Below are 14,370 nucleotides of genomic sequence, written 5' to 3' on the forward strand. Positions count from 1 at the left end.
GGCCATGGGAGGTGCTGGAGCCTATCCCAACGCTCACTGGGCAGAAGGCAGGAAACACCCTGGACAGCAGAGTTTTAAAATATTTAGGAAATATTCTGAAGCATAAGAAGGGGAACAGAAAACTTGATAACAGATTTTTTGCAAACAGAATTTTGTTTATTGTAGTGATTTATCCAGGCCAGGTTATACAAGCCCAGACGTTAAATTAAATTAGCTTGTTTTTGTGCAACTGCATAGAAATGGAGCTGAATGTCTAGTTAAAATGAACCGAAAATGCTTCATTGAACAGAAAACAAGAAAAACAAAAGTTTCAAAAAATGTTTTTTTGTTAATAAATCTGAAACTCAGTTTAGAAGAGGACAGCTGACATTTATTACATGTACTGTTACATACTGAGTAAATGCAAAGTATTCACATGATAAAGCCAAAAACAATGCTACTGGTAGATTTGAGCTGGCATAAGAATACTTCTGTTATCAACAAATGTTATCAAATACAGTAATATGTAGACTGAATTCTTTATCAAAGAAAGGCCTGATGTATTATCCATGAGATTTTTTTGTAAAAGTTCTGTTAGAGGATAAGTGATAACTCTTATCCATAACTTCTACAGGACTTCCTTAAGGATTAAGGAATTATTATTAACAATCCCAGGACAATTACAGGCATGTCTCCCAGGCTGAAATGAGGGTGATGAGTGTTACTTTTTCAGAGCTTCCGTCATCTCAGGGACAGCCTACAGGTTAAAATCATTTAGGTGTGTGATTAATACAGCATACTCCCATCAACATGCACAATGTTTACTACTAATATATAACAGCTGTTTCCTTGTAACAAACAAACAAACAAACAAACAATACACAATACAGAGTCCATTAACTACAGAATCTAGAACAAAAGACAACAGAGAAGAGCATCAGAATTTGTATGCATCTTCTTTTAGGGCGAAGTTTCTCAACAGGCTGACTGGCATGTAACTATCCCAGTAGGTCAAAGCAGAGGTTCTGTGTGATGCAAAGCAGTTGAAAAACTATATCATCACCCGAATATGTCCCCCAGATCACTTTTCAATTTAAGGAAAGAGAGAAAGCCCATCCATTTTAATCAGTTATCCGAGGAGTGATCACATGTAAGCTGATCTTAGAGCAGCTCAGGCTCAGCAGCCGCTGTCTATCATTACCAATCACTTTTACAGAGTTTACTCACACACCTGCACCAAGCACCACACAAGCTAAATAAAAGATGAACAACAGGGCAAACACAGGGAAATAAACGCTGCTAGGCTTACAGGCACTAAACACCAACAACAGACGGGTGCTGGAGTGTGTGGCAACCCTCTGGCACTCAGAGTGTGTATGCCACTCAAAAAGTACAGAAACCAGTGGGCCATGTAAAGCATTGGCAAAGGGGCCCTGAAAATAAAGGTGAAAGCCTACACCCCACACACTTGTGAGAACTATCAATTACTTTTCTGGTGTGAAGGAGAAAGAGAGAGAGAGAATACATGTGGATACATGTGCTGTCTATCTCTCTCTTTCACTAACATGTAGGCTCTAGCTCAGGCCTGGACTCTTCTCTGATTAATGCAGTAGCTCAATAATTCAGCAGAAGCACATTTCCATTAACTGGAATAATGCATGCTGCAAAATTTATCAGTGAAAACGCAGCTTTAATTTCTCCAGTCATTTTTTTGGGGGGGATTTCCGTCCTGCCTGCCATTCCCAACTGGAAGAAACTTGCTACCAGATAAACATGTGACCTCATCCTACAGTGGGTCAGTGGGTATCTGGGAGTACGAGAACTACATGTACGGCAGCCTAAAAATTGCCATGATGTGTACAAGTCGAGTGACTGTATGTGTTGATAAGACACTTAAGACACAAATACTTTGTGTGAAACTTTGTTAAAACTCATTTTTGCTGTTTCATTTTATATGTATTGAGGTAGCTTACCTTGAACAGGTCAGCTACCAAGCCGTAATCTGCAACCTGGAAGATGGGGGCCTCAGGATCCTTGTTGATGGCAACAATAGTCTAAAAATACATAAGCAGCAGTATTGACACATATTTTTCTGTGGAATTACAGCACCACTCATAAATGAAAACCTTCAGGGAAATGCATCTTTGAGATCTTTGAGATCTTTACACTAAAAGTGTTTCCTAGATTCCTGTATTCTGCAGTTACGAAACATGGGGACATCTGGAGCATATTTTTACTTATTCCACCTTGCAGTATCTAACAATTAATGTACAGAACGCTTCCAGTGTATGACTATTAATAGAGTTATGGAAATGAGTCATTTGATACATGGAGAAGATGTGGGTGGTCTAGCAGGTACTGAAGTGGCGGCACAAAGAATTGCATTGACAAGACACAGAAGAGGCAAAAAATGCATCTGAATTATACATGCAGGTAAAAAGCTATTCCAGATCACATTCACAACTCTACATTTGAACACACAGCATGCTCAAGCCAGAGACAAGGTGGCACAATGTGGAAACCCTAAAAATGATTGTTGGCATGGCAACAGTGGGGGTTTCACATTATTGTGACAACTATTTAGAGTAGCAGGACACAATTATGATTTGCAATTTAAGCAATATTTCCCTACCTTACTGTCCTTCATTCCAGCAAGGTGTTGAATGGCTCCAGAAATGCCAACTGCAATGTACAGTTCCTGTGGACAATGAGAAATGTTTTAGTATTATTTTCAGAGAAATGCTTATCATTGGATCAAAACCAAATATCAGACAAAAACTAATGCCATTTCCCTGACACTGGTATGAACAAAACTGTTGAACTTTCAAGGGTCCAATAGAATATCCAATTAAATATTGTGAAATGGATAGTTCTGGTAATAAACTGCAATGGGCTGAGTCAGGACTCACATTCTGCCTATCAAAACCCCTTAACCCTGGTAAAAGCTCTGTAACACTTGGCCACAAGTGGCTTTATTCTAGTACTAGCAGCAATCTAATCAATATAATTTTACTTCAACTAAGCAGGTATAACTGAGAAACATTAAAATACTGACAAATTACTTTCAATTCAACTACCATTAATCGACATTTCATTAATTTATCTATCTAATCAAAACACCATTATCTCTATCTGTAAATTCTCACAGTAATGAATCGTTTGAGAACAGAAGCACTCTATTTGTCTGCTTTCAGAACCCTGCTGAGCTCTTTCTTAATTGGTTGATGCCTCAGGCACCAGTATGACAGGTACAAATGTGCAGTTCACATGCAGGGAAAAAATGAGGCTCATGCCCACAATTAGCACTTGGAGAGAAAGAAAAATAATTATTAATTTAAATAATATAATATAATATTATATAATATAATATATATTATAATATAATATATATTAAATACACAAACTATTGTACATAAATTGAACTGTTGCAATCACTGTTCAAGAAACAAATATATGAGAGAAGAATATTTCCAAATGTTACACTTGCCTGTACCTCCAATCTATATACACTACAAAAAAAATGCAGAAAGGTGTTTAGTGGTCACTGGCAACCAGAGACAACTGACCAGGCATGACATTCAACCTCTGTCCCACTGAGCATTACTTCATAGCCATCCCTGCTTGCCCATTTCAAAAGCCAGAGCAGCTTACCCAAGTAATCCCTCAAAAGAGGAGTGCTTAGGGGGGGTGTAGCAGGCAGGAGCCCCCACCAGCCCTCTCCCCTCCTTCGCCAACCCTTTCCTCTGGGGAGGAGCCCAGCACCGGCTCTCAGCTTAATGCACTAGCCTATGAATATTTTAGTGCTGTTTAATGTGGCTGCCGTGCTCTCACAGGAGCACAGCATCAATTTGTGAACACATAGGCAGCCTGAGTCCTAAAAGCCAGGCCACGTATTACTGTAAGAGCGCCAGACCAACACAGATGCTGTTTTACTCCAACCCCGGCCACAGCACACAAATATCTCCGGATGGATTCAGAGAGCAAGAAGGCTTCAGGAAATGGTTGCATATTTACATTTCACAAGTATTCATAAAAAGTCTTTTCCTCAAATATCTGAAACTGCTAGCTGAGAACTGAACCTTATCCTTGGTTAAAAATAAATCACACATGAGCAACACGCACGTTTGTCCATCAGACTAAAGCTTACTGCTTACTGTTCACTGTTAATAACAACAGAACTTGCATCTACTGCAAAGCTGACAACAGGTCATGAGAAAACAAAAGAATAATTTTTTCTCATCAAAACAATGCCCAAGGTCAAAATTAATATTAACCACTATGAATTTTCAGTCGACCATAAAGAATGCTTAAAAATCTCTACTTCATTTGCGTTTATGCACAACAATTAAAACCTTAAGATTCCTTCAGGATGATTATGAATACATAATAGTCATGGAGCTTCTGACAAGCTTGTCAAAACATTTGGAGAATTGGGTTTGGAGCTGGGTTGCCTGATTTGAGCTCAGGGCAGACATTCACAGCGGTCTGCTCCACTAATGGCTCTGGTAAATCATTTAGGAGTCTGAATGTGCCATTAACTACATTACAGCAGCTCCAAGCTCCTCTAATGTGTGGATAATGACAGTTGGGAGGTCCCACTCAGACTGGATAATGGAAAATTAACCTTTTTAAAGGGCAACAAGGATCCATCTTTATCAGACTACAAAAAAGACTGTGTTTGCTTCAAAGTTAGAACCATTTATCAAATACTTCTGACAGGGCGATGGATATAAAGCATAATGACTTCTGATGGACTTTGGGTGAATTATGTGTCCTGTTTATAAACAGTTCATATGGACATTAGGAGCTGGAGTCAGATCACTGAGTAGGGGGGCACCCACAACGGGGCATCGTTTGCAAATAATACTGTTACTTACAGGAGCCACAATCTTTCCTGTCTGTCCAACCTGCAGATCATTGGGGACATATCCAGCATCCACAGCAGCTCTGGAAGCACCAACTTGGGGAATAAAAGTGATATTCAGTTCATGCCCAGGCAACATGCAGTGAAGTTTGGAAAAAATGTTGCTATATTTAAACATTCTGATTTACATTTCCTAAACCTTCTCAGTGAGAAAATGTTACTCTCCTTACCAGCAGCATTTAACTTGTCAGCAAGGTCATAAAGCAGCTTGAAGTTTTCACCACTCTTCAGACCTCTGCCTGTTGACAGACAGACGGGAGATGGGCATATAGTATAACATTATTGACAAGATTATGACTTGTCAAATCAATGCTGGCTTGCTTTTCACCCTATTGATCAGCCCAGCTCAAACCACAGATATGGTTTAAAAATTACGAGCAATATTCAGCACATGACACACACTTTTACTTTTTCATCTATTCAAAGTTCAGGAATAAGGTGAAAATTAAACACATATCTTACACCTCAATACTGACCATCAGCCTGTACTTGTTCCTAAGAAAAAGCTCATACCTCCAGACACGACCACTTTGGCACTGGTGAGCTCAGGTCGGTCACTCTTGGTCAGATTCTGTTCTAGCCACTCTGAAATCCCAGCAGGAGAAGCTGGAGACACTGAAAGAAAGAAAGAAAGAAAAAAAAGTCACACTGCATCAGATAAGCTCTCCAAATCATATTTATTATTTTATATTTACATAAAACCAGCATTTATACTAACTAAAAAATCTATACATTAATCAAAATGCTTTGGAACATCAGATTCAGATTATTAAATAGAATTAAAGTTACAAGAGACAAAATTTGAAACTCAGTATACACTACTGAATTAGTCATAGACTGAGCTGAGTACCTTGTTCTGAAGTAGCACTTCCACCCTCTTTAGCAGCAGCTTCAAAAGCTGTCCCTCTTACTGTGAAGACCTTGATTTTCTCATTGCACTTCACAGTGCTAAGGGCATTCCCTACAGCAAACACAACGGCAAGATTGGAAATTTCATCATAATTCACGTTTTCATGCAAAATCTTCCCTAAAAACACACAAACAATACCACTCAAGAACAACAAGAACAAAAACAATGAGCCATCATTGAGCACTGCACACTTTATCATTCCACTGATTCAACTCTTTGGCAAATTACCTTCTTCAGACAATTATAAATCTTGCAATAGAGCAAAACAAAACACTACATAGTACAAGCAGATAAAATGATGTTAAATGTAATATTGTGGCCCTCTAGTTTCATACCAGTTTAGTCAATGGGCCTTATCAAAGCCATCTGAAAGTAATTAAAGTAATTAAAGCAAAAGCCCAGAGAGGCTCTGTATGAATCATATAGATAGTTGACCGCAAAAATGAATATATTTCAGTAGAATGGTTGCCAAAGGTAAAGTGGTTAAAATCATCTGGAGGTATTTATGGCATGTTTTTATGCAAGCGAATTTGTGAAAAGGGTTTGGGGGACATAATTACTGCAATGCTGGTCAAAAAGGCATCAAGATCCTTTTAAAAATTCTGTTTTTCAGTGAAAAAATATTAAATACAAGCAAGTGTGAGTCATTGGTGCACACCCATCCAACAGTAGTAAATCACAAGAGCAATCTAGAGAATGTTCATGTAAGAGGGACAAAGGAAATGTCTGCAGCTTATGTGACTGGGAACGCTCTTTGAACAACAGTTAAATTCAAAGACTGCTGAAAGAAAGAATGACGAAAATGTGTAGTTACCTGCATAAATTGTCCTTACAAAAGTATCAGGGGATTTGACCTCAATGATGTCTGAAATAGGAGCAACATCCAGCTTGGCAGCCACTCTGGGAAGAAGATTCTGGACAAGAAGACCCAAATTTGTCCTCATTAAAGGAACAATACACACTAACAAAATGCTGAAAACGGTTAGATTAGCTAATTGAAACGTCAAATGTAAGCATGTCTACTGCACCATTCATACCATTATACCTTCAGTTAAATATCACTTCAGTTTTAGAAGTTCATACAATTCTCTGCAGTGTCTAAAAACTTCAATGATCTTGAACCTCAGACAGAATACAAACATCCTGTCTGGAAGGGGAAAAATGCCTGGATGCAAAAAAGGTGGTAACTCAAGCGTTTTATATAGTGACATAATGAAACCAAATCCACCACTTAAAAATCCATCATATGAAATACATCTATCTAGTGAGGAATTTGAGACTAATACATCTATTTGGTCTGGGGTTATGCTACACAAGATACTGTTAAATGTATTACAATTGAATTTAAATACCATTAGATCTGCTGGCTGACAGTTTAGCTGCAGAATGACAAATAGCCATGCATATAATGGTGGAGAGGGCTTCACTTATTCTGGACAGACTTCTCAAACAAAAGTAAGATGCCCAATACAACATGAGCTAAGGACTGCCAGACATGATTCTTTTGCCCTTTCTAATTCACAGTAATCATAAAAGCTCTCACTGAGTATAACTACAACTGCTGAAAGTAAATACTACATTCTGCATTTTATGACCAACCTCTCTATTCATTTACCTCAAAGAGGATGAGATAAATATCAATAACTTCAAAAGCAAAAACAGAAAAAAATAAAACCATAAAAGAATGAACAGTACTGAACAATAGTGGGTTAAAAAAAAGGCTGACAGTATGCTGATGAGAACATTTCCACAGTAACCAGTAGAGTTACTAATGGAACAGCATAATCCATGTGACCGTTACCAGCTCACAGACCAAAGAGAAACAAGTACATTGTTTTTTTTTAAGCCATCAGCCTGTGATTTTTATTATGCACTTAATACTCTTCATGTATAAGTAAGTTTGACTTTCCTAAATGTATATATAACCATCTTGCTGTATCACGTTAAACTGTTTCTCTAAGTCACACTTGCACTTGATCTTGCTCGGATACAACTCCTGTCTTTTGGGTTATAAATCCTTTATGTACTTTTTAGCACTTCATCCTCTACTGTGTACATATTTTTGTAAATATCACTACATTAGACCTTACTAGAGATGGCACAATACTACTTTGCATTTCTGATACCAATACTGAAACATTGAGCATTGGCAGATACTGAACTGATATTTCTTCTTTAAAAACTACTAAACTTTAAAATAAGCTCTTTTAATTTAAGCACTTCACTTAAGATGAGTAAACAAAGGTAGGCTCCACTACCCCACAGGAAGAAATATGAAACTAACATCACATCATGCAATGAGAGTGTGCTGTTTGAGGATTTGTTAGAGGATTGAATTGATTCCTTGATCCAGTCTAGCACTTTCTGTTGTAACAGCCCAATATCTTCAATTTCAATAGGTTGACAACAAAACAATTTGTAAATTTATAGCTCTTACAGTTTCGTTAGTTTTCTTACTTTTGAGATCACACAAACTCAGCTGTTCTAACCAAAATTTACAGTGTTCATGAGCTTGTAAACTGTCAACAGAACAATTTAATGTCTGTTAAAACATGTTGGTTAAAAAAAAATTAATACTAAGCACGAGCATATGCCATGTACATCAACACAACATTTCCAAAAAAAGTATATAAAATACATAAATAAAAAATAAAAAAATAAATAAACAAATAAACAAACAAACATCACCACACATTTAATGCAGCCTGAACAGGTCTGAGAAATTAATGCAATTTAATAAGGAGCAGACAAGCAGTATGTTAGGTTAACACCTAGGACCCAACCATGTGTGTGATTTTATTGCCTTTTACTGTATGTGCTATTATTGACAGCATGCTAATGATCCTAACTAATTTTTTTAAACTAGTATCACAAATTTACCTTTCCAAAAGCAGATGCTCCTGCGCATATGTGCGTGAAATTGAACTGGTGTTGGGTTGCCAAGATGAGTGGAGTCAGATCCTCTGTGAAGGAAAGACATTAGTCGCATCTTACATAAGATTCCATTGACCAGAGACCCAGTAACCATAAACCTCATGACACTGTCATTACAAACAATTATAATAAATGCAATAAATGGATAAAAAGCTATAGAATTAATGATTAAATAATAGGAGAATTTTTTTTTAATATGCACTTGCTGTTGGACAGTTCCCATTGGTTAAGTTGCTACAACAGACAATCAGAGATTATCAACACATTAACACACTGTAGATCTGTGTATGTCCACTGATAATTCACAGCTTGCTGTGAATTACTGCATAATTAGCAAATTAGCAATGCATTTTGACAAAATCTGCCCTAGTTTAGCCAAGGTTAACAAGGAAACAAGTGTTACATTAATTAGAGAAATGCCCATGTAAAGTCATACCTAATAAGCATTTCAAAACTTATTACATAAAAAGGCAAATTTCACTGTTCTTTATAAAATTTACCTGGTAATGATCCTTTGTAGCCATCATGCTGAGCAACCAGTACATTCTTCACTCCCTTAACTTGAGAAAGTTGCTCTGCTACCTGACCATAAATGCATTTTAACATTTAAAAGCAGGTCCTCAATCAGTGGGACACAAATAATTTACATTATATAATAACGACAGGATCAGTCAGACAGTCGTTGTACCTTAGCACAGTTTGTTCCTGCAACCAGACAGGACACCTCACCACCAAGTTTGCTGGCTGCTGAGATAGCATTTAGAGTGATTGGGGTCAGTGTGTCATTGTTGTGCTCTGCAACAACCAACGTGCTCTGAAACCTCTGGATGAGACTTGACTGGGGATAAAAAGAACGAGACTACGGTCATTACTGGTTTACAGCATAAGTACTTAAATATACACTACAATCGTTCACTACTGAATCTGTTACACTTTAGTGAGACATGGACATGGGCCTACCACCACATCTATAAAAGGCAAACAGACATTTTCAACCAGATAGTAAACATGGCTGTTATTGGTTCAATCCAAACCAAAGCAGTTTAAGCCACGTAGCATTCAATAGCCTGGGAATTTGCAAAGTACACACAGGGGGTGGGTGAAGACAGAAGATTCTGTATTAACTAAAAAAAATATAGAAAGTGTCAGCTATGAAAATTATAGGTCAGGAGACTGTAAATTGAGAACAATAACTGCATACATACAACAACTAAATTTAGCATGATGGGGGTAAAACGCCACAGAACTTTCTTTGATAGGTGATGAAATGTTGCACAGTTATATCCTGGATAAACCCATTTGATTTTTTTGATAAAATGTAATCTTCAACCAACAGACCAACAGACTGAATTTAATACAAATTAAGTGAAACTTAAAGGAAAAACTCAATTTTCAGATATATGGTTAACTGATTTGAAAACCTTCAGACTCGTGCTCATGCAAGCTCAGAGAATATACTGATAAAAATAAATAAATAAATAAATAAATAAAACACACTTAAAATTTCAGATATGGAAGTAAATTAGTTAAGTTTCAAGATGTTAGCCACTCATCACGTGTGACAGTTGTAACAGACAGTGTTAGTGTTTGGTGTCGTATCGCAAGGTCTTCATGGGTCTGCATAACCTTGAGACACGGCTAACGGCTAACTAGCCTACCAATAAAAAACACAAGACAGTACTATCACTTAAAGCACTGCGTATACAGTGACTTTGTGCAAAGACTAAAACTAGCCTAATTATACAGCAGACAAAACCAAAAATCACGACTGTAGCGTCAGTGTGGAGGGAACACGGGTTAGTTTACTGAGGTTAGATGGTAGCTAGCAAACTGCTAGGATAACAGGTTAGGGTTCACATGCTATTTAGCCGGTCTCTCGTTAGCTATATTAAATAATACTAGCTATCCTATTACAGATGCCTTGCAAGCTCCAATATAAACAACACATGGACAAAAACGCTTGTATAACTTAGTTGTTTTACCATTGCTTGTACGGGTGTTGTGATAACACCTAGGTTAATTAAGTGTTCATCTAACGCTAGGTAGCTAACTAACTAGCTAGACGGCTAGCTACAAGTAGTGTTTCACTAATGCAGACTCTGGTCCAGCTCGCTCTCTCTCTCTCTCTCTCTCTCTCTCCCACAGCAACGAGCTGACACTTCACTTACTCAGGCTGTAAAACAGGGTGCACGGTGACTGTGCATCAGTCTTACCAGAGTCCTGATATTTCTCTTGTTGATGGCCCTGAGCATGTTTGAAGCAGCAGCTCCTCCACACTGTTGTTGACTGAACCACAGAGATCACAGTCAGGGCCGCGATATCGCGAGACTTACGAGAACTACGAAACGCCCACCTGAGCTCATCAACTGTCTCACTCAGCTTGAAGAGCCCGCACATGATATTCTTACTTTACAGTCAAGAGAAGTGTTTTGGAAGAGAAGTGGTCCTATTTTGGATCTTTTAGTGCAGTTGCCATCCATCATTTTGTCCAAAAAACTTACTTTGAAACGATTATTTTTAATCTCTGAACGATTAAGTCAAACTTTTTTTTCTTTTCTCTGTTGACCTCTCTCACTCTCTCAGCTGTGTGGGCATGAACTTCAACGCACTGCATCTCCATGACAACCCTTGATTGACAGCCTCTGCGTCAAACGTTGCATCTCAGTGAGGAGCATTAAAACCTACAGATTTAAACTAGAAAGGGAAAGTTCGTGAACGAACTTTAAGTTGGCTTGAAAAAGCCAGTTAATGACGTTAAAACGTTAAAATGGTTGAAGACTGTTGATAGTTGTTAAAATGTTGGCAAAATTTTGTTAAGCAGAAGCTGCAGTATCTGTCGTGGTTGGTAATTCGTTGCTAGTTGCTACCGTGAATGAAGTTAAGTCACATTAATTTCAGTTTCAGTGTAAACTCAGTGCTACCTTAAAAGAAGTTAAAATGGTTAAAATGGTCAAAGTTAAAATGGTTGAAGGCTGTTGATAGCTGTTGAAATACTGCCAAAATGTTCCTAAGCAGAAGCTGCAGTATCCGTGGTGGATTTTAATTCTTTGCTAGTTGCTACTGTGAATGAAGTTCCACCTTAAATTTTGTGCCAAAAATTGTGCCTTAATTTTAGTGCTGCCTTAAAGAGAGTTCCACCTGAAATTCTGTGTCGCCTTAAAAGAAGTTCCACCTTAAATTCTGTGCCACCTTAAATTTAGTACTATGTTAATTGAAGTCCCACCTTAAATACTGTGCCACTTTAATTTTAGCACTACCTTAAATTATGTGCCACCTTAAATTTAATGCTATGGTAGTTGCAGTGCCACGTTAAACCAAGTTCCACCTTAAATTCTTTGCCACCTTAATTTTAGTGCTGTTAATTGAAGTTCCATCTTAAATTCAGTGCTAACTTAATGCAGTTCCACCTTAATTTCAGTGTCATTGTGAACTCAGTGCTACCTTAAAAGAAGTTAAAATGGTTAAAATGGTTAAAGTTAAAATGGTTGAAGACTGTTGATGACTGTTAAAATACTGCCAAAATGTTCCTAAGCAGAAGCTGCAGTATCCCTGGAGGATAGCAATTCTTTGCCAGTTGCTACTGTGAATGAATTTCCACTTTAAATTTTGTACCACCTTAATTGTAGTGCTGTTATTTGAAGTTCCACCATAAATTCTATACCACCTTGCATTTAGTGCTATGTTATTTGAAGTTCCATCTTAAAGTCTTTGCCAATTTTAGTGCTTCCTTAAAGAGAGTTCCAACTGAAATTTTGTGCCGCCTTAAAAGAAGATCCACCTTAAATTCTGTTCCACCTTAATTTTAGTGCTAGGTTAATTTAAGTTCCACCTTAAATTCTGTGCCACCTTAAATTCAATGCAATGTTAACTGCAGTCCCACCTTAAATTTTGTGCCACCTTAATTTTAGTTTTACCTTAAAGAGAGTTCCACCTTAAGTTCTTTGGCACCTCAAATTTAGTGCTATGTTAATTGCAGTGCCACCTTGAAAGAAGTTCCACCTTAAATTCTGTGCCATCTTAATTTTAGTGCTACTTTAAAGAGTTCCACCTTAAATTTCCACCTTAAATTCTGTGCCATCTTAATTTTAGTGCTACTTTAAAGAGTTCCACCTTAAATTTCCACCTTAAATTCCGTGTCCAATGTTAATTGAAGTTCAACCTTTAATTCATTGCTAACTTAAATGCAGTTCCACCTTAATTTCAGTGTCAGTGTAAACTCAGTGCTACCTTAAAAGATGTTCCACCTTAAAATTCAGTGCTACCTTAAAAGAAGTTCCACCTTAAAATTCAGTGCTACCTAAGTGCAATTCCACCTTAAAAGCAGTTCCACCTTAACAAATCATTATGTGTGCTGACACTGCTGAGCATTAGGCTGGGAGTGGGTGAGACATTGGGCTCCATGCGTGAGTTTGGATGGGTGTGTGAGTTAACGGGCCATTGTGACATCATGTGTGGCATGCTGCCAACAGTCTGCCCATTCATTCCCTATAGGAAAAAATATCGACTTTGAACGTTAATTTTGGGAAAACCGTACGTCGGATCGCTTAGAAAAGCACAAGCACACTCCGCGGGTATGGGTCCTACGATCCTGCCAAGTTTCGTGGTTCTAGCTCGAAAACTGTAGGAGGAGTAGCATTTTATATTTTGAGCGTAGAATAATAATAATAATAAGAAGAAGAAGAAGAAGAAGAAGAAGAAGATTACGAGGAACAGTAAGTTGGCTTTTTCAAGCCAACTTAATTAAAAATCAAATACACGAACATCCAAACTCATTTTAGTGTTCGAACTTAAATACCGGAAATCAGCTTCCAAACTTAACCTACAATAAGAGCGTGATGGTGTTTAACAGCCAGTGCAGCGGGGAGCTAACAGGCTAACAGGGTTGAACTCCGCTGATTTTTAAAAGTTTCTTAATAATTTAGTTCATGTAGATGTAAACAGTAATTTAGAGTAGAGTGTCTGATATAAAAACGGTTCATTGTAAAGAAAACTGTAGACTCTGGTTTCTTTCGGGTGGTAAAGGAATCTGAGCCTGGTGATGGGAACCAGGGGTCGTCATGTCCACAACACAAATAAAGCCATTTTGTTTGCTATTCCAAAACAGCGAACCTACACGTGCCTTCTGAGTTCTTATATGTGATGTTGATGATAGAAAAATAGCCATAAATCTGGAAAAATAAGTTTTCTTTGGGGATTATTTTGCCTCACAATGCCCTGCATACCCCTCCGCCGTGAATGGATTGAAATCACTAATTAAAATACATTTTAAGCCAAAATTTATCACAAAACTATCATAAAACAATGTCTCAGACATCAAGCTGAGTATCCATAACCATTTCATGTAAGAACTGTCTGTGAGGGAGCTTTTAGAGGCATTAAACTCTTCAGATGTCTGGTTCCTATCACCACCACTGTTAACAACTCTGACTCAGTAAACTGATCTAGAACGGAACACACTAAACAAGCCTGCTTTGTTTACATCTTAACCACTTAATTATGTAGAAGTTTAAATATACTGTTTTAATAACTGTTTTTTTAATTATAAATGTTTATATATTTTCGCTGAGCCTTTTTAGTAGTACAGAGTTAAATAACACAACCAAAACGACCTCTTCATTTCTCT

At 37.6% G+C, this 14,370-nt stretch overlaps 1 protein-coding gene across 1 annotated transcript; it reads right to left on the reverse strand.

Moving 5' to 3' along the window:
* Window positions 1–348: 348 nt before the first annotated feature.
* On the reverse strand, window positions 349–11,074 carry etfa (electron transfer flavoprotein subunit alpha). Its single transcript, XM_036576096.1, has 12 exons — window positions 10,961–11,074; window positions 9,436–9,585; window positions 9,248–9,329; window positions 8,694–8,776; window positions 6,628–6,727; window positions 5,754–5,864; window positions 5,417–5,518; window positions 5,074–5,142; window positions 4,857–4,939; window positions 2,612–2,677; window positions 1,953–2,033; window positions 349–736 (listed from the first exon to the last, which is right to left on the reverse strand). The coding sequence occupies exons 1-12, from the start codon at window positions 10,997–10,999 to the stop codon at window positions 701–703; spliced, it is 1,002 nt and encodes a 333-aa protein (XP_036431989.1). The 5' UTR covers window positions 11,000–11,074; the 3' UTR covers window positions 349–700.
* Between the last annotated feature and the right edge of the window lie 3,296 nt (window positions 11,075–14,370).

Source organism: Colossoma macropomum, unplaced genomic scaffold (genome assembly GCF_904425465.1).
Source record: "Colossoma macropomum unplaced genomic scaffold, Colossoma_macropomum, whole genome shotgun sequence".
Lineage (NCBI taxonomy): Eukaryota > Metazoa > Chordata > Actinopteri > Characiformes > Serrasalmidae > Colossoma > Colossoma macropomum.